Here is an 18,262-nt window from a genome sequence, read left to right on the forward strand (position 1 = left end):
TTTACAGTACCTGCCCTGTTTTCTCTCTCCTCTGCTCCTTGGGCAAGGACAAGAATTCCCTTTTCGCTTTTCTAAGGAAAACCCAGCCCCTGCCCAGCCTGTTGAACTCCACCTCCCTTTATGATACACCTTAACTGACTGAACACACACAAAGTTGAAAACAGAAAAAGTGGGTCAAAAAGAGGAAGGGGAAGTATTCATGAGTGGGCGCTGAAAAGATCAGAGGAAATTGTTTTCATTTATGCATTAAAGCACTTCTCTTCTGCTACTAACCTTAATATAGCTCATGGCTCCGCAAGTTGAGTCCACCTTGCCTCCCTTCTCTTGTCCTTCGTAGTCCACACTGGTTGGCTGGCTGCTAACCAGAGTTGAAAGATCAGAGATCAACTTTTAGGTACTTCCATTTTTGAATTCTTTATTGATACGCTTGATAAACTTTCTAGGTATCAAATAAGCCAACTGTCACAGTGAAAGGCAGCAAGAGAGATGAGGAACAGACTTCATCTCTGTGGAGGTAGACTGTGCCTATGCAAAACATGGGCACAGAGATACCAATTAGCCTTTGTACTCCTCCCACAGCAATGAAAACGCCCATTTGACTAGCAAATGTTGCCCAAGTCGCAGGGAAATGTTCAAACTTCATGAAAGCTTGCTTCAGTTATGACTACTCTGACTATTGATAATTCATTTCAAGTTCCAATTCAAAAGAGGCCGTTTATGCTGCTATGCAAGAGTAACCATGTGAGACTGAGTGACAAAATTATATTGTGTACTAAAGAGGCCTGTGTTTTCTGTGGCCCAGGTGAGGTTTACCAGTTCAGACATCAGGTCACCATGTAATCAGTGGACAATGATCCTTTTTAGTAGCGCTGAAGGAAAAGGCTGACCAGGAAATGTTCATCTCCATTTCATACCAACTTTCTCACTAGATTTTAGATTGCAGTTCACAACATATTCAAATTACCACATCACTAGTTGATCATCAGTGATAAGTAATCCTCTGGTTCTCTTCATCCCTTTCATTATCATATTCTGTCTTTTGGAAATTCCCATTTGCACATGGATGACTCTCTCAGCACAAACAAACATCTTTGTTTTGCAGCTCTATCAAGTCTTGTAAGCTGACTGCAACAAACTAGCCTTACAATTTAATGTAAGCTATTACAATAGTCTTTCTTGCAAACAACTTCAAAATTCTATAATTTGGCGCCCCCTAGTGGTAATGACAAAAGGTCAATGATGGCAACCCAAGAGGTTTATTTTGATAGCAAAGTAAAATGTTTATCACTCACCTCTCAGTCTGGGTAATGGTCTCGTCTGATCCAGGTGAGGTGCTGTTGGGAGAAACCATATCAGCTGCTGTGGGAGGGGTGTCAACAGGAGCCATAGTTTGGTCCTGATCAGGTGGGTTTCTCAAAGTTTCAGCTGGACCACAGGAGTCAGACCGTCCATTCTCACAAACCTCTGCACCTGCTGATACAAGAGCCAAAGTTAGTCTATAAATAAACTATCAGTATGAAATAATGTGAATATAATAGGGTATTTCACAATTACAAGTTTTTCTCTTTTGTAATATTTTGCACTTAATTCAGTGCAAACTGGGTGTAGTTTACAATACATGAGAATTAGTTATAATGCATATATACAGACAAACAATTTTAAACACATTAGTACCACATTTGCCCTCTCTAGGTCACATTTAACCACAATGATCATCATAAAAAAGGGAATTTTGCAACTTACTTATCCAGTAAATAAAATCTATGTGATCATAGGTTAGGATAAAGATAAGAAACAGCAATGCAGGGTTTGCTTACCAAATACAAGTTCTATCAAAGTAGTCACAGCATAAGGTCACCAAACCAAAAGTGATGTGACTACTTAGTAGCATGTGATCATCTGGCACGATTTAGTAAAGCCTTCTCTCGTCTAAACAAACAGCATACCAAGCCATTCAGGAAATGACTCACTCTGGTTAAGGTGTAAATGCAAACAGTTGAACTGGAGTCTAGCTGACAGCAGGGGGAGAGGAAAGTGAAACAGAAAGATAGCAAGTGATCAACACTTAAAGTGTAATACAGAGACAGAGGGAGGAGGTGGGCTTACTGTTGTTCTCTGAGTGGGGCAGATCAGGGAGAGCATCCGCCTCTGGCTGTGTAACGCTGACAGCTTGTGAGTGGGAGCTCAGTGGTACCACTGCGTCTTCCTGGAAGGGGGGAGAAAAAAAAAAAAAAAAAATAAAAAATGTGCGCACACAGAAATATTGACAAATATTCAAAAAAAGAGAAAAGGAGTGAAAAGATCAAATAAGCAGCACACACCATATACTAAAACAGCAGGCACACAGTCAATAGAAACAAATCTCTGTCAAATGAGGAGACATTACATAAGAAGTCAACAAAATCTTACAGATGACAGAAAGCACAAAGAGTCTGCCCCATCGATGATGGGCTGCTGGAAAGACCCCCAATTACTGTCATCATCATAGGAATTCAAAAGCAAACATCACTTTCATAATGCTAGCATTGATGAGTGATTAAATTGGTTTTATCAACCTCACAGGCATGAAATTAATTAAACAGTGAGCAAGTGGGTAGAATTCATAACATGCAAGATAAGCAAGTGCAAGAAGACGCTAAGATTAAAGCTACTTCTTTTCCCTTTCACATCAGTGTGATCGTAGGGTTTCATCAGTGACAACCTATATTAAAAAAAAAAAAAAAGCAGTTTCTGTACAAGCATAGACTGCTGACTGTAGGTAGAGGCTGTGAATAATATGTGACGAGCAATTTGGTAGGCAAATGACAGAAGAAGACAGGGAAAGGAAGGCATAGACACTGTTTAATATCTTACATCATATTGTACGTTTAAATCAAATTCTTATTTAGTGGAGTAAAAGACAGTTTTAAACAAAAAAAAAACAAAAAACAAAACAAAAAAAACAAAAAAAAACAACAACTTGAGACAGCCGTCAATGACAGGCAGAAGAAACGGACATTTCAGCACATTCACAAAGCAGTTATTTGCAGCTAAAGACCTTGAAATTTAATAAGTCAAAAGGATCCCTGAATAGGTTGACTTCAATGAAAGAGTCACTGCTCTTAACAGAAAGTTACTTCTGTACAGTTAATATTGAGTTAAAATTACAAAAATATGCTGACAAACACCACAGCCAACTGATGCTGGGTCATCCAAACTGAATATAAAGCATTATATTACTTCATTACAGTCGCATGTGACAGATATGGTTATATTTTCAACTACAGCCAAATTAAATATTAACAACTTAAATGAACCGTGGAAGGTTCAATAAGCATCAAATCAGCTTAATGGAACGGTGCTGCTTAAATCTCATCTACTGTTGGCAGAGTTGCTGATGATTCAGTGTCTTGCTCAAGAGATTAACATCAGTAAGACTTGAGAGTGGAGTGGGGAGTCAGAGAGGAAAGACAGCCAAAGGAGTAAATTGATTTCACAATCCACATTCTTCAGATAGATGGTTTAGAAAAAAAACTTTAGTTTCGTCTCTTTAAAGAAAGCCATCTATGGAACGGCAGACATGTATTCTTAACAGCAAAATCTGAGCAGGTATTCAGACATGTCACATTAGTACTCTAGCATCTGAAATCTTTGATTACCTAAAGTGTTTGCAACAATCACAGTTTTAGCTAGTTAGCTAAGGCAATCCCAAATTCCACGGCAATGCTTTTAGATCACTTTTAACACCCACATCTAATGATACAGGACAGACTTATGTACCCGTTTATCACACGTGCCATCAAATATGAATTTATCCATATCGATTTTAATTAAAAATGCATTTGAGAATCTTGATTAAAAATAGGTTTTCTTTCCTTGAAACATGTTTTGTTTTTTTGTTTTTTTAAATGGGGTTTCATTCTGCAACATCCCACCAAGATGTATTCTTATTTGGCTTCAGAATGACTTTACACTAGAGACTGTTTAAACAAGTTGTGTCATTTCAAGTGAATCTTTTGATCAAACATTTTAAGAACAAATTTTTAAAAAATGACCTTCAAATTCAAATGTAGTGAGCACCTCATTTCATTTTAAAGTAATGTACCTGCAAAGGTTGACAGGTCACCTCTGGCTCTGACTCACTACAGGCTGCAGAATCTGGAACAGAGGAAAGATGAGGAAAAAAAACTGAAACAGGAAGAAATGAGAGGAGAAAGGAGGCGGCTGAGAAAAATGACAAAACAAAGAGGCTGATCGCTGAGAACCCAGAGTCCTGTCAAATCCATCCTGGGGTTAATTCACAAACCAACTGCACTGTCGCCATAAAAGGTCAGACAGTCTATTATGTAAAGAACTGAGCTGAGGGAGAGCAAAGGGGTTAAAATACCATCCATGGCTAAGGTGGCATTAATGACCACACTTGCACACTTGTTTTCTTTTTCTCGGCCTGCCAACCGCTCATGCAGACAGAGGAATGGGGATTACTGTGCTCACTTCATGGCCTCAGACCAGTCACACACCTGGCCATAGAAGGATCTTAAGGAAGAGAGGATTTCTCGTGCTGTGTTGACACACACACACACACACACACACACACACACACACACACACACACACACACACACACACACACACACACACACACACAGAACCTTTAGAAGCCCAGGGCCACAACAACCATAGAAGGCAGGGGTCTGCTTAGAATGGCCTCAGAGACTGAGCATCCTTACAGTAAGACAGTGAGCGAGTACTGTACTGGTTCTAAAGGTAGCTAACTCCCATGGATCACTGGGGCATAATCCACTTTATCTCACACACGCAAATATAAATCAACACTCAAAGACAATGGTAATCTGTTAAGAGTTTATCATATGCAGCGCAGACAGATTCATCACTGGAGGTATATGTGAATTCAAGGTCACTGAAAAAACTGGCATTGTCTGTAAATGTTCTCAAATCAATAATGTGGTTAAACAACGTCCATGTAGATAAGATTTGCTGTCTATAACAACTGCTTGGAAGAACACACTTCAGTTAGTGTTTTGTAAATGAACAAAGCATTAGTTACAATTTTAGATTGGAAAATTTCCAATTCAAACAATTCCTTCAATACTTTCTTGGTAAACATTAACAAGATGTATGAGATCACATTTGTGCTGCATGATGCTAGCTCATATTTCATTTTTAAACAGTCGATTCTCCTGCATTTAATCCAGAGCTAGGAAGAGGGAGAACACACGGGTCACAGCAAGGCTAGAAAAATACTGAACTATATTTAGCTCTATTTGGCTTGGCCAAGAGGTTCCAGTTAGCTCTGGGCCAGTTATGCTGAACATTGGATATTAAAGGCTCAAGGAAAACTCCTCAAAGGTCTCAACTTTCCTTGAGATAAAGAGGAATATTTGTTCTTGTTTAAAGCCAACTCAAAATCAACACCCTGTGAGTCTTTAAAGTGTGAGTTGTCGTTATGCCTTGTCCTCACTCACCTCGACCTTCTCCCACTGTGCCCTGCCCAGACCGGGCCTGCACTGTGACAACAGACAGCGGAGTTGATGTGTCCCTCACGTCTCCCTCCCCGCCGCTATCCACCACTGTCCACCTCTCCTCTGCGTCCTCCTCTTCACCTCTGTCTGTTATTTTATCTCCCGTTTCCTCAAGCCTATCTTCTGTTTGCCCGTCATGTACTTGGCAATTTCTCTCTGCTAGCTCATTCTTAAGGAAATCTTGAATAGCAAATTCCTCGTCCCAGTCCAAGTCATCTCCAACCTAAAAATAAAAATGGAAAATGCAAAGGTGAAATTTGCAGAAGCATTTCAAAACCCACTCTAGCAAAAAACCACCTGGAGGACTGAAGGTGGCATAGTTACAGTTACAAAAAATCTTTTTAATGCAAAGTTTCTGTACAGCTACTGCTACTTCTGGTCAAACAAACTAGCATCTTAGGTATTATGAGAACTATCACCATAAAACAAAATACAGTATTTACAGTAAGAAAAGCTCTCTCAAAAATGCCAGCTTCATGTAGAATACGTCCACAGCAGTGCTTGCAGTTTAAATCAGGGCTATCCTGTAAAATATCTAAAACTTAGGGCTTATTTGTTATGGACAGCCTGGTTACTGTATGCATGTATATGGTTGCTGTATAAACATATATACATATGCATTTGTGTGAGGTACATCAGCACCTCACATATTCCCTTTTAGAGTAAAACAATGGTGTTGGAATGGAAATGTTCAAGTATGCGTCAGTGTGTTATGAGCAGTGCGTAGGTGTGTGCTTGCATCTGATTCTGCGTGTGTGTGTGTGTGTATTTATGTGCGGGGGTGCACATGTCCACTTCAGTCGCCAGCTCGCAGTGAGCTCTCTTCTACCATCTCTACTCCATCTGTCTGAATACAGTGCGAGCTGTCTCTCCAGTGATGCACACATTGTGGTTACTGATAATAATGTAAAAAGAACATATATATTATTACATCTGATTGTTTTCTAACCCCCACTGAGCATTTAAAAAGTGCAAAGTGATCTGTCAGATGGTGTACATCACACTTCAGTCTTACTCATTATATATGCAAAAAATTATGCACACAGACTATAGATGAAGATTTCTTCTAGCAATGGTGAAAGCAAAGGTCTGCAATTGTTTATGGCATAAAACTTAATAAAATGAAGCATAATGAGCCCCATCCCCTGTTTTCTGACCTCCTCTTCTAGTGCAGGTGTCTGGCATGAGGCCTCTCTGCTATCCTGAGGGGTCTTTAGCTGCTCGAGCTCCTCACACAGCTGCCGCTTCTGGTTCTCCTGCTCCTGCACCCTGTATGCAATTACACGGTGCCACGTTAATAACAGCTCAAGCGTTATTAGTTTTAACAAGGAAAGATGGGGTAGCTACATCTGAACTGTCTGAAGACTTCTCCAAACCCATGCACACAGATCCTAGTAGAAAGTACAGCGGACATACTGTACCCAATCCGCAGGCCCATGCAGTGTCCCATTCTGTTGCCCAGGGTGACCAGCGCCAGTTCTCCAACTGGCCCAGTAATGCTTCCTTCAGTCTGCAACAGTCTAGATTTTCAAATACTCCAGAACTAAACCTACAGTGAGCCCTCTTCAGTTTCTTCCCCCCCACCCCCAAACAAGATCACCCTGACAGCTGAGCTTCCAAATCCCAGGTGGACAGTCTGACCAGCTCTCTCCCTCTGGTCTTGTGGTGCACCAGACCAAACCGTGTTATATATCCAAAGGGGACGGCCGTTTCTATGAACACACATCAACAGACACACGTAGAATGCAAGACAAATCCATCCAGAGTCAGAATAAAATCCAGGAATGGCACAGACCCAAACTTAGTGAGGCAGGCCCTCTATGGTCACTGAGGTCAGGATGATTAACGGGTCTTTCCTCCATTCACTACAACAACTGACTGCCCAACTGAAACAGAGCCTGGACAAGCAGAGCCCCCCTCAGTGACACCTGCAGCGGTCTGACAGAGTACTCTGTGTGTGTGTGGTTAGTTATCTAGACTAATCAAGGTTTTAGAAACACTGCTGAGCTGACCCAAAAGTAGAACTCAGCTAAAACTGACATGTGACCAGCAAAGCACCATGAAGCAAACAAAACCTGAAGTCTTGTAAGCATCCTAACAAGCCTATACAGATAGTCTAATCAGCTAACCTTGATAACTCATTATGTCTAGACTGCATTTAAATCAGTGCTTATGCTGCTATGCTTAACCAGCGTGTAGTCTTCATCTTCTTCAGTGGTGCCAGTATTACTTACTAGCAGGATTTTTTTTTTTTTAGCTCTGCCTATAAGTGTTTAATCCAACCAATGAGATCACAGCTACTCAAAACAACTCCGCCTCAAAAAAATGTTTCCCCTACCTTAAAAGCAAGTCGTCTTTGATTAGCCGCCACAAGATCCACTGGAATTCCGCTCTCTTACATCGATTTTTCCTGGCATTAATCTTTCATCCACCTCCTCTCTCATACCAGACTCTGAGAACTAGTGTTTAACGGATCACTCAGTTCTGACTGCCCACCTTTTTTTCACATGCACAGCTACACATGAACAGGCAGCGCATACAGCAAAGATGTACTCACCTGACAGAAAGGTGGAGGATCTCAGTGCGGGACCTCCTCATGTTTCCGGCCATTTTGATCAGCTCTTTCTCCAATGAGTCAGTGTACTGGGCCAGCTGGTCCAGGCTGAGGACCCAGTCTGCCCTACGTGCGTCCAGCTCGGCCTGCACTGTCTGTAGGAAGATGAGGCTGAGGGGTGAGCCTCTTGCTCGGGTAAAAGGCCGCAGATTTAATAGCTCAGTGTCTTTAACGCCTCCAAAAGTTGTAACACCTAACTGACACAAACTCTTTCTGTGACAGCTAGCACACTGAAGAAACAGCAAAACACACACTGGCACAGCTCAGGTACACTAATGATGTCTGTCTCATTTGGCATGTTTACTGCTGTATGGCAGAACGTGGCTAATGAATGCAGAGTGGCAACAATGCAGGAGGAGGGGGGGAAGAGAGAGAGAGAGCGAGAGTGAGAGCGAGAGAGATACAGAAAGAGTGAAGGAGGAGGGGGAAGTGGGTTGTGCTCACAGTAAAACACACTGACTAAACAGCACTGCTTGGATGGGGCCTGTTGGAGAGTTATATAAGTGAGAGCTCTCGAGACCAGAAATGGTGGGTGGGAAAGATAGAAAGAGCAGATAGGCTGTGATAGATGGAGAAAAAGAGAGCAACAGGTGGAGGAAGTGGAAGAATACTTTATATAATTTTATGACTCATATTTTTAAAAGTATAGCCATCTGCAGACTTAAATTACTCAGACCCAGAAACGTATACAGACACTTATTCTGTGGTCAACAGTGACAGCTAGGCTGATGCTGACTGTAAAGTTCAAAACGTGAATGTGAAAGTGTATCTCACCTGAAGACTGGTGTCACCTTCTGTCTGTGTGTGGTCATCTAACAAAACTCTAACTGAAGTTAAGACAGAGTCTGTTTCTTCTCTGAAGTCCCTTTTCTGAGAGACAAAAGTGAAAGAGGAATACTTAAAGACAGACTCACACAACCCTAAGCAACTCAACTTCATACATCTCTACCCCTCAGCAGGTGTTTCATTTAGAAGGGGCATTCCAAATAGGTGCAGTTAGAAATGAAAACGTTGAATGTTATACAACATAAGAGAGACTGGTTTACCAGTTTATTTATGAGGTTTTTGAACTCCAGTGCCATGTGTTCAGGGCTGGGTCCCTGCAGCATCAGCAGCACCTCCCTGTCCAGAGTCTCATCCAGTGGGGAGGCAAAGCTTGTAGTGGACAAATAGTCAACTCCATGGGGAGCCTGTAGACAGGGGCAATAGATTTATATGAATGAGTCAAAGACTTTCTTAAAAATTATTATTGCAGACAAGGTGGTCTCTGTTAAGTATGCGTCCTGTGAATGGCTGCATCAGATGTTAGGACAGCAGTTTGTGTTGCTTTGCAATGTGTACCGATTATGTGAGACACTCTGGAAAAGAGCAGTTCATTCACTATCAGAAGCAAAAGATCAGATACTGAAAACATTGTGCAAAGAAATAAGAGTAAACATCAAACTTCAATGTAAAACAACACTAGATGGATACATTAATGAAGCAGCAGCAGAAAGCAGGTAGAAGTGGAGTAATACAAGGCATAAAGAAAGATGAATAAATGAGACCGAGCATGGGAGTGCTGACCTCCAGTGGTGATTGTGCCAGAGCCAGTTCTGTTTGTAAGGATCCCGAGCTGCTCTGGTTCAACCGATAAGCTACTGACAAAGAAACACTAGCCCTGCAAGAGACAGGAGAAAGGGAATGGATGTTCAAGTTAAGAAGAAGACACTTAATAGAAAAAGTGACAATGAATCTATGTGCACACAAAATAAAACTTTTCAATCCATTTTGTCTTAGTTGTCCCTCAATCCTCAGGCTAAACATTTAAACTTAAATTTCTACTTTCAGGTTATTTATGGTTTACTCACCCTGCCAAGTCTGGGAGAATCATCTGCATCTGCCTCTCCAACTTGTTCTTGTCCACCCTCAGCAGCTGGAGTCAACAACAGATAACAGAATCATGAGTCATCCAAACCCATTAGATAGTTAAAGGCCGTCCGTGTAGTCTACGCTTTCTACAGTACAATAAACATGCCGACCATGAGACGCGTGTTTGGATAGAGGGCAGGTGATTTCATTCCCACATCTGAACCCAACACACCAAACTGCTAGCGTGTCACTGATGACTAATACAGAGGACAGAAATATGTCACTAAAGGCTTTTTGTCTTCAGTGACATATTTCTGTCTATAAATAACAAAGAAAAAAAAAGAAACTCAAGCAAGGTAGAAACTCAAGCGCCGATAGGATGAGCACACTAACCTCTGTGATGGAAGAGTATTCCTCCACTGCTGCCTTCAGCTCATCTATCTGTCTGCTCTTCTGTATAAGAATGCAAATGACACAAAATGTGGGAGTTTTTTGGAAAAAATATACACTCATTTTATGTTATTATGCAAGATTGTAAAGATCATCAGCAACGATAAAATAAAAATTCAACAAGGTTAGGTACTGACCTCTACTATCACTGCATCCTTTTCACTAATGACTGCGTCAAAAGAGTGAATCTGTATCTGAGGACAAGAAAAGAGCAGTTACATAACATAAAGAAAGCAGAGCAAGTTAAACATGGCAGAAACAGAAATTCAATGAGAGCTGCAGATATCATCAAATACAGAGCTGAGGGCGTATTTGAGTGAAGCACAAAGACAGTAGAGAATATAAAAGTATATTTTACAGTAAAGGTACCTGAAGGTCAGCGTTAATGTCACAGAGCTCCGTTATTCTCCTCTGAAACTCATCTGTCTCCATAGTGACCTTAAAGTTCTGAGGAACCATCAGAGGGGAGTTAGAGCAGCTGGACACATCCTTTTATGAACAAACTTGTGACATTATACTACGCAAGAGGGCTAGGAAATGCTGAGTGCTACTGGTGTGCGTGCAGTAAGGTCATTCATTTCACTGTGAACTGTGCTATAGGAGTCACCTCTTCCTGAAGAGAAGCAATCTTAGCGATGAGACTCTGGTTCTCTCTCTCCTGAATAAAAAAAATATCAATTTAATAAACATTAAAAAGACATAGGCCATTACTATTATTGAGTGTTTGCCCTAAACTACAGATTACTATTATACACATTTTTCACCAACTTTAGCTAACAGAATATTTTATTGGAAAAAAAAGATCTAAATGCGCCCTCACAAGTTATGGTACATACTGTATACAAACCATTATCAGTACAACCTGCACGTAGCAAAAAAAATCTTATCATCCAATCAGAAAAGATCTCATTTTGAATATTAACTAACACCAGCTGTCTGTATTTCAACCACCTGTCTGCTAAAGAGAAACTGATTTCAAATAAGATGTTTTAAAAGGTCTCAAACAAGAAAGTGCTCAGTTTAAAATGAAAGAAAAAACTCAAGTTTTACAAAAGTACCATAAGTGACTGAAAACTGCTGCAAGGCAACGGAAAAGAAAAAATAAGACTGTTCTATTTCAACACTTTTGACTCACCACATGTTTGCTGTGTGCGGAGGCACGGGCTCTGCCTTCCTCCGTACAGCTCAGAGTGGCCTTCATCTCTTCCACCTCCTCCTTCAACATCTTCTCCTTCTGTGCCAGCTGCTGGTTACTGTCAAAGACAACAAGTACAAGTGGACATTACTACTGTGACTGCTCTAATACCGTTTCGTGTGTTCTGTATGTTAACATGCACGTAAAAGCATCTTACATTTTTGCTTGATTGTGTAGCTCCTCGTTTTCCTCCGCAAGCTTCTGGTTACTTTCCTCCATGCTCTCCACCACCTGCTTCAGCTTTTTTACCTCCTCCTGCAGCTTTTGGTTGCTCATCTGGAGGTCAGCAACACAGTACACCAGCTCTGATGTTTCACTGAGGAAGAAAACACAAATACACACATGCAGGCATAACGTATCTTAGCTTTATAGATCAAGGGCATGTGTGGGTGGTCACAGACAAATATAGGCAGTAACAGGTCACATTATAAACAAACACTCGGTATTGCACAAAAATCTCTTACAATTCGACTCTGGATGCCTCCCCTCCAAATGCCTCCAAACTTCCTGAGGTCATATTAAACAGCATCGACCTCCTGGCTGGGGAAAAAGTTCAAATAAAACACATTCCAAAATATATTACATCAATTAAGCTCCTGGTGTCACCAACACTGGACCCACACACACGCAACATAAAGGGTATAAAAACCAATCATGTTTGTGATTATATGGAAATTCACCACACAGGCTGTCTCTGAGTTTTACTGATTCCTGGGTGATGTCATCTTCTGTCGGCTGTTCCCTGAGATAAACCAGAGAAGACAACACATTAAAAAAACCCCAAACATTAAGATAAGGTAGTTTTATGATCTTCGCCAGAATTTGGAAGCCGCTAACTATTGTTTACTTTATCCACAAACATACTGACAGCATGTTAGAGAGAGCGCTCCGACTGGCACACAATATTAATATTTTAAGCAGACAACCAGTTTTTTTTTGTTGTTGGTATATATATATACATATATATATATATATACACATACATATACACACATATATATATATATACATATACACACACATATACATATACACACACATATACATATACACACACATATACATATACACACACATATACATATACACACACATATATATATACACACATATACACACATATATACACACATATACACACATATATATACACATACACACATATATATATATATATATATACACATACACACATATATATATATATATATACACATATACACATATATATACATATACACACATATATATATATATATATACACATATACACATATATATACATATACACACATATATATATATATATACATATACACACATATATATATATATATATACACATATACACATATATACACATATACACACATATACATATACATATATACATATATATACACACATATACATACATATACATATACACACATATACATATATACACACATATATATATATACACATATATACACACATATATATATATACACATATACATATACATACATATACATATATATACATGTATATATATATATGTGTGTGTGTATATATATATATGTGTGTGTATATATATATATATGTGTGTGTATATATATATATATGTGTGTGTATATATATATATATGTGTGTGTATATATATATATATGTGTGTGTATATATATATATATATATGTGTGTATATATATATATATAAGTAGCCTTCGCTCACAGATGATGATGAAGACACCCTTCTTTTCTACTCAGTAACAAGACGCACCAGTAAAAAGACACGTCATGCAGCAGTTACTCTCAATTCATGCAAATGTCACTTTAACTAGCCCACACATCAGACTAAGATGCATCATCTCTCACAGGTTAGTAGAAATGTTATCATCAAACAAGATAAATTACTGTATCAATAACAGCAAACATTAACAAATCTGGTTAAGAGTTTTACTTTCCCATAAAATGAAACTACTTTAAAAAAAAACAAAAAAAAAAAACACAATCATTTTTTCTGAAATCCACTTGTGAGTGGATATTTAGTTGTAAGATGTAGCTCATCTTATTCAATACCTAACTTCCTACAAGAATGCCTTAAAAATAAATTTGTGATTTCTTTTTCCTATATGGAAATATTCGCATCAAGTAGATGTGCAGCCTACTGCCTTTACGACGCCTTATCAGATGCTCCAGGATGTTCACATTAATACTGTAAATCCTAGAATGTCTGATTTGTTTCACCATAAAATTGCAGACCTAACAAATCCTTAGCTTTTTTTTTTTTAACCGAAAAGCTTTCTATATTCATATTTCTGCAATATTACTGTAATATTTTCTAGTACCCATTGTTGCGGCAGTCATCGATCCATTCCCTCATGACGGCATGGTATGTGTCCAGATCAATTGACACATCTTTGTGTTCTGGGTCCAGCATGTTGCAAAGTTCCTCCAACCCACTGTCTTCAGAGCTGCGACTGGTGGTGTGACGCAGATAGTCCACAATATGGGACACATACACTTTCCCTAGAAAAATAATAGGGGGAAAAGACCCGTTAGAAGCACACACTTTGATGTTCAAGACATACAAGAACTTTATCTGATCATGAAGCTGAAGACACTCTTTTCATATTCTTGTTCATTTCAAGTTCAGATTTTCTTCCTTTGCACAGTTAAACACCCCCAGATACATTGTGACAGATTGTGGTTATAGGTGTAGGCAGCAAAAGCAGTAACCATAGTGACTGAGCCACAGTTAACTTTTTGGTAGTTGGTTTCACACATTTCTCAGTGCCAACTTTACTCAACACGCTTCAGACAGTAATCAGAAAAAAAGGTCTGTGCACCATTTTTCTGAAAATCACCTGAGTAACCCAAACACAAGAGACTGCAGCCTTGGATTTAATCAGATTCGGTGGTTATAAAAAAAAAAAAAAAAAAAAGACTGTTTAAAAATGGTTCGATAAACAAAAAAAGAGGCAAAAAACAAAACCACCTCTCTCTTTCTATTAATATGCCATCCATGCAGCACCATGAGTCACAGCAGAAAAGCATTAACATGTCAGAAAACACAGAAGCTTCAGTAAAAAAGGAGAAGAAACATTTTCACATTCTGAGATGTGAGAGTGGCTGTGAGCAAAAGCAAGCACAAGAGGAAGGCGCAGAGAGGACTGATACTATGCAAATGTTTTAAGCTGAAGAAACGACTTCTGCAGTCTCTAGAAAAGAGACACCGTTGCGCTACGCTAAGTAGAGACTTAAAATCCATTGTTAGGTTTCTTTATTGACCTAATGGCTAGTGCCTGACTGACTCATTACTGTGCGAGCACATACGGCCGTACCTCTGCGCTGCGTATCACAAGCATGGAAGATAGTGTCGAGCAGATTCTCTTCACAGATGAGACTGATTTCAGCCATATTCTCCTTCCCTTTTTCGGAGGCAACTGAAGGCCCTGAAGGAAACACACCAAACACAGAGTATATTCAGTTGTGTAGCAAAGAAAGCACATGATACATTTTCCTGCAGGCACAGCACGGAGTGTGTGACAGTATAACGAGGAAATATATTATCCATTACAGAGTCACAAAAAGAAAGTAACTTCAGAACTACAGCTAGTAATTATTGCTTTTAATTAATAATCTAAAGTCTTGAATTTAAATTAAACCGTCTGGAAGCGAAAATCTGAAAATGTTACATAGTTTCTGTCTGAAAAGTAGTTCTCACCAGTGAACCAGCACCAGTGACTAAAAATAAGCTCTGGGCCAAATTTCTGCCACTCTTTCTCTCACTCTTACAGACGCTTCTATCCAGGAACTCTAACTGGCCCAATGTTTGATATGTGGCAAGATTTACTGATTGATTTAGTTCCAGTGCGGAGGATGAAAGTCCAAACAAAAACAGTGACACCCTCTTCAAGACAAGGACTTAAAGAAATAGTTCATGATTTTCTTGTAGTCACTCCTGCTGTTCATACCGACTGCAGAGCACCAAAGCTGGGCAGGAAAATCCAGAGTGCTCATTCTCTGAAAAAAAGCCCTGTGCCAGCAGAGGACGAGGTAGAGATACTGCAGGAAATAACATTACACACTTCCAAAGTGCTAGTTGTTCAAACCCTGTCTGTGATGGCATAGAGAAGTAAAACACAATAACCTTTAGAGGTACCGTTTTAAGTAACACAGGCAGCCTCGGCTTTAAGACATATTTTTGCACTGAAGCTTTCATGTTGATGCCTGACACCTAAAATCACCTTTTTATGCTTACTTTGAAACTAAGGATTAGGTAATGGTAATGTACTGTAAACACTGTACTGCATAATTGAACCTATTTTTAAAGATGGGTTAATAAAACAGAATCTAGTTTAACATTTGCCCCGTTGTGTATCCTGCACAATAGTACCTGAAGCCTGGCAAGGCTTCTGAAGCCCTGGGGCAGTCTGCTTTGCTCGACTGGTAAGCATGCCTTGCTGAGCTCATTTGTTCAATAACCGTTTTCATTCAGACTTTTAATTCAGAGGTAAATCTGCAGTTTGACATTGCCATGCTTTTCTAATTCACAGCTTCATGACTGCAATCATTTTCAAGGATCTATTGCTGATGTAACAGTTTATGTGCAAAGATCATTTTTGTCAACCGACAGTTTTAATGGTCAGTGAAGCTACTTCTGCACCCTACCTCCATCTCCCATAGACAGTCTTTTCACAACCAGAGCTGGATAGGGCAGCTCACACTCAGCAGTGTTTGTATTGTCTGCAGAACTGAAGTTGAGGTTGTAGGAGAGGGTGCTGCGACTTTGGGTGAAGTTACGAGACAAAGGTGGGCTCCTGCTCGGCCTCTCGCCATCAGGCTGTGCTGACTGAGGTCCTCGTGTGAATGTAAAGTAAGGGGAGTCCTTGGACTGGCCCGTGGGGGTCGAACAATACCTCTGCCACGTTTTAACTTGTCTTAAATCACTTCCATCAGCACATCGCCGCTCCCCCAAAGTACTAGTGATAGTGTATGTGACATTAGCTGGTGTGGAGGGGTTGCATGTAGGAGTGGAAGGTGTGGTCAGAAGGACAGAGGAATGCTGGGAAGCTGCAGAGCTCGGCATCCCCATCTCTCTCGCTTTCTCCTTCTCCCTGTCGTCTCTATGGAGGGTCCCTTTCTTCAGGATGGCTTCCAAGTTGTGCCTGAGGCCACACTGAGGGCTGTCGTAACTGTTGGAGGACAGCTTGGGAATCTGGAAGGGTGAATTGGGCTCTCGGTCACCGCGCCACTGAATCGTCTGCAGTTTGCGGCAGATGCTGTCCACGGGATTGTGACGGCGCGACGGCTGAGGTGTGCAATAGTCCATGCTGCTGATGGCGAGGGTTTGATGTTGGTTTCCTGGCTTGAGGAGAGGCTGAAGTCTGAAAAAAAGAACAAGAAAGTACCGTTTTGATAAAAATGAATTAAAATAGAACCTTGCAATACCAAACAGGTTTTTCAGCAGGGAAACCACGAACACTGAGCAGCATAACACCATGAAGCACTGGGTAAATAGCACATTCACCGTGTATATGACAGCTTATCTTTGGTTGGACTAACTCCAAGGTTAGAAGCAGATAATGGGCAAACAGAACTACAGCGTGAATAGTGTTAGATAAGAACGACTGGGGATTTTTTTCTTGTTTTTTGGAGGAACCAAATAACAAAAATGAGCTATGTGATCATTCAAGTTATCCAAATATTTAGAGGTTCAGTGTTAGGAAGGGTAAATAAGCAGGAAGATATCTTTTAAAGGGAATGAGAAGTATATTAAAATCTAACTAAAAGCCCAAATAGTTTAATAATGTGCAGGAATATAACAGGAGAATATAGAATGTTATATACCAACCAGTCTACAAGGCTGTAAAACGGTAGCGTCTCATGATGCGAACAGATTCAAACAAATGTGTTCAGATTCAATGATTCGCCTACTTTGGCGCACAGGTGTGAGAACGAGCCAATTAATTCCAGAGTTAGCTTGAGATTTTTTTAAAAAACATACACAAAAGCGGGTTTTTTTTAGTCTGTGTGTGTTTTAGCAAAGCTTTCAGGTTTGTTTGTTTTGTTTTTTTAATACACCCCGTTTCATTTAAGTTCAAACGTGGGCGTCATTTAATTACACTAAATCTACAGAATGAGCTACTAATTGTAGGCATATCTACGTAAAAAATAAACTGTGCTACAGGAACATTTAAAGTCAGTCATGCACATGCAAACCTCTTTAAATATCCTTGTTCAATATTCATACATATGCAGATAGTTGTTACCTTTTTAATCTCGAACGAGCGAGAATCCGCCACAAAATGTTTGGCCAACTGTCCAGATGCTCAAGCTGAGCACGCGCACAGGTAGTTGGAAGCTCGAGGCACAAAGAGTTAAAACGTCGGTGGGTGTTTCTGACTCTAAAAAGTGAGTCAGCACCCCCTCCCTGTGGCTTCAAGGGGACACAGCACTCAGTGTAGCAGGCTAACAGTACTCACTTTATAGTCATGCCTTTAATTGTGTCCCACAAGCCTACTCCCCTCCACACTCAGACACAGTCCTATAACTTTATTTCCATTACCAATACAATAAAATCGAACAGGTCAAATAAAGAGAATAGAAATAGTGAAAGAGACTTATTTCCTACCTGTAACACAA

At 40.0% G+C, this 18,262-nt stretch overlaps 1 protein-coding gene across 9 annotated transcripts in view; it reads right to left on the minus strand.

Moving 5' to 3' along the window:
- lrmp (lymphoid-restricted membrane protein) overlaps positions 1–18,085 on the minus strand; it is a 29,387-nt gene extending 11,302 nt beyond the window's left edge. For 6 of the 9 annotated variants that reach the window (XM_005451785.4, XM_005451793.4, XM_025899345.1 and 3 more), the window contains exons 1-23: positions 17,890–18,085; positions 16,289–17,004; positions 14,959–15,069; positions 13,963–14,143; positions 12,313–12,374; positions 12,097–12,172; positions 11,790–11,948; positions 11,573–11,690; positions 11,045–11,095; positions 10,807–10,884; positions 10,575–10,631; positions 10,381–10,440; positions 9,987–10,051; positions 9,703–9,796; positions 9,183–9,326; positions 8,911–9,006; positions 8,080–8,231; positions 6,680–6,791; positions 5,466–5,745; positions 4,085–4,137; positions 2,107–2,206; positions 1,293–1,473; positions 274–358 (exon numbers count right to left, since the gene is read on the minus strand). In XM_005451785.4, coding sequence (XP_005451842.1) covers positions 274–358; positions 1,293–1,473; positions 2,107–2,206; positions 4,085–4,137; positions 5,466–5,745; positions 6,680–6,791; positions 8,080–8,231; positions 8,911–9,006; positions 9,183–9,326; positions 9,703–9,796; positions 9,987–10,051; positions 10,381–10,440; positions 10,575–10,631; positions 10,807–10,884; positions 11,045–11,095; positions 11,573–11,690; positions 11,790–11,948; positions 12,097–12,172; positions 12,313–12,374; positions 13,963–14,143; positions 14,959–15,069; positions 16,289–16,949 — 2,976 coding nt within the window. In that variant the 5' untranslated portion in view covers positions 16,950–17,004; positions 17,890–18,085. Of the gene's footprint in view, positions 1–273; positions 359–1,292; positions 1,474–2,106; positions 2,207–4,084; positions 4,138–5,465; positions 5,746–6,679; positions 6,792–8,079; positions 8,232–8,910; positions 9,007–9,182; positions 9,327–9,702; positions 9,797–9,986; positions 10,052–10,380; positions 10,441–10,574; positions 10,632–10,806; positions 10,885–11,044; positions 11,096–11,572; positions 11,691–11,789; positions 11,949–12,096; positions 12,173–12,312; positions 12,375–13,962; positions 14,144–14,958; positions 15,070–16,288; positions 17,005–17,471; positions 17,601–17,889 lie in introns of those variants that run through there. The other 3 variants (XM_005451789.4, XM_005451788.4, XM_005451786.4) reach the window with 3 other exon arrangements.
- Positions 18,086–18,262: the final 177 nt, after the last annotated feature.

Source organism: Oreochromis niloticus, linkage group LG17 (assembly GCF_001858045.2).
Source record: "Oreochromis niloticus isolate F11D_XX linkage group LG17, O_niloticus_UMD_NMBU, whole genome shotgun sequence".
Taxonomy (NCBI): domain Eukaryota; kingdom Metazoa; phylum Chordata; class Actinopteri; order Cichliformes; family Cichlidae; genus Oreochromis; species Oreochromis niloticus.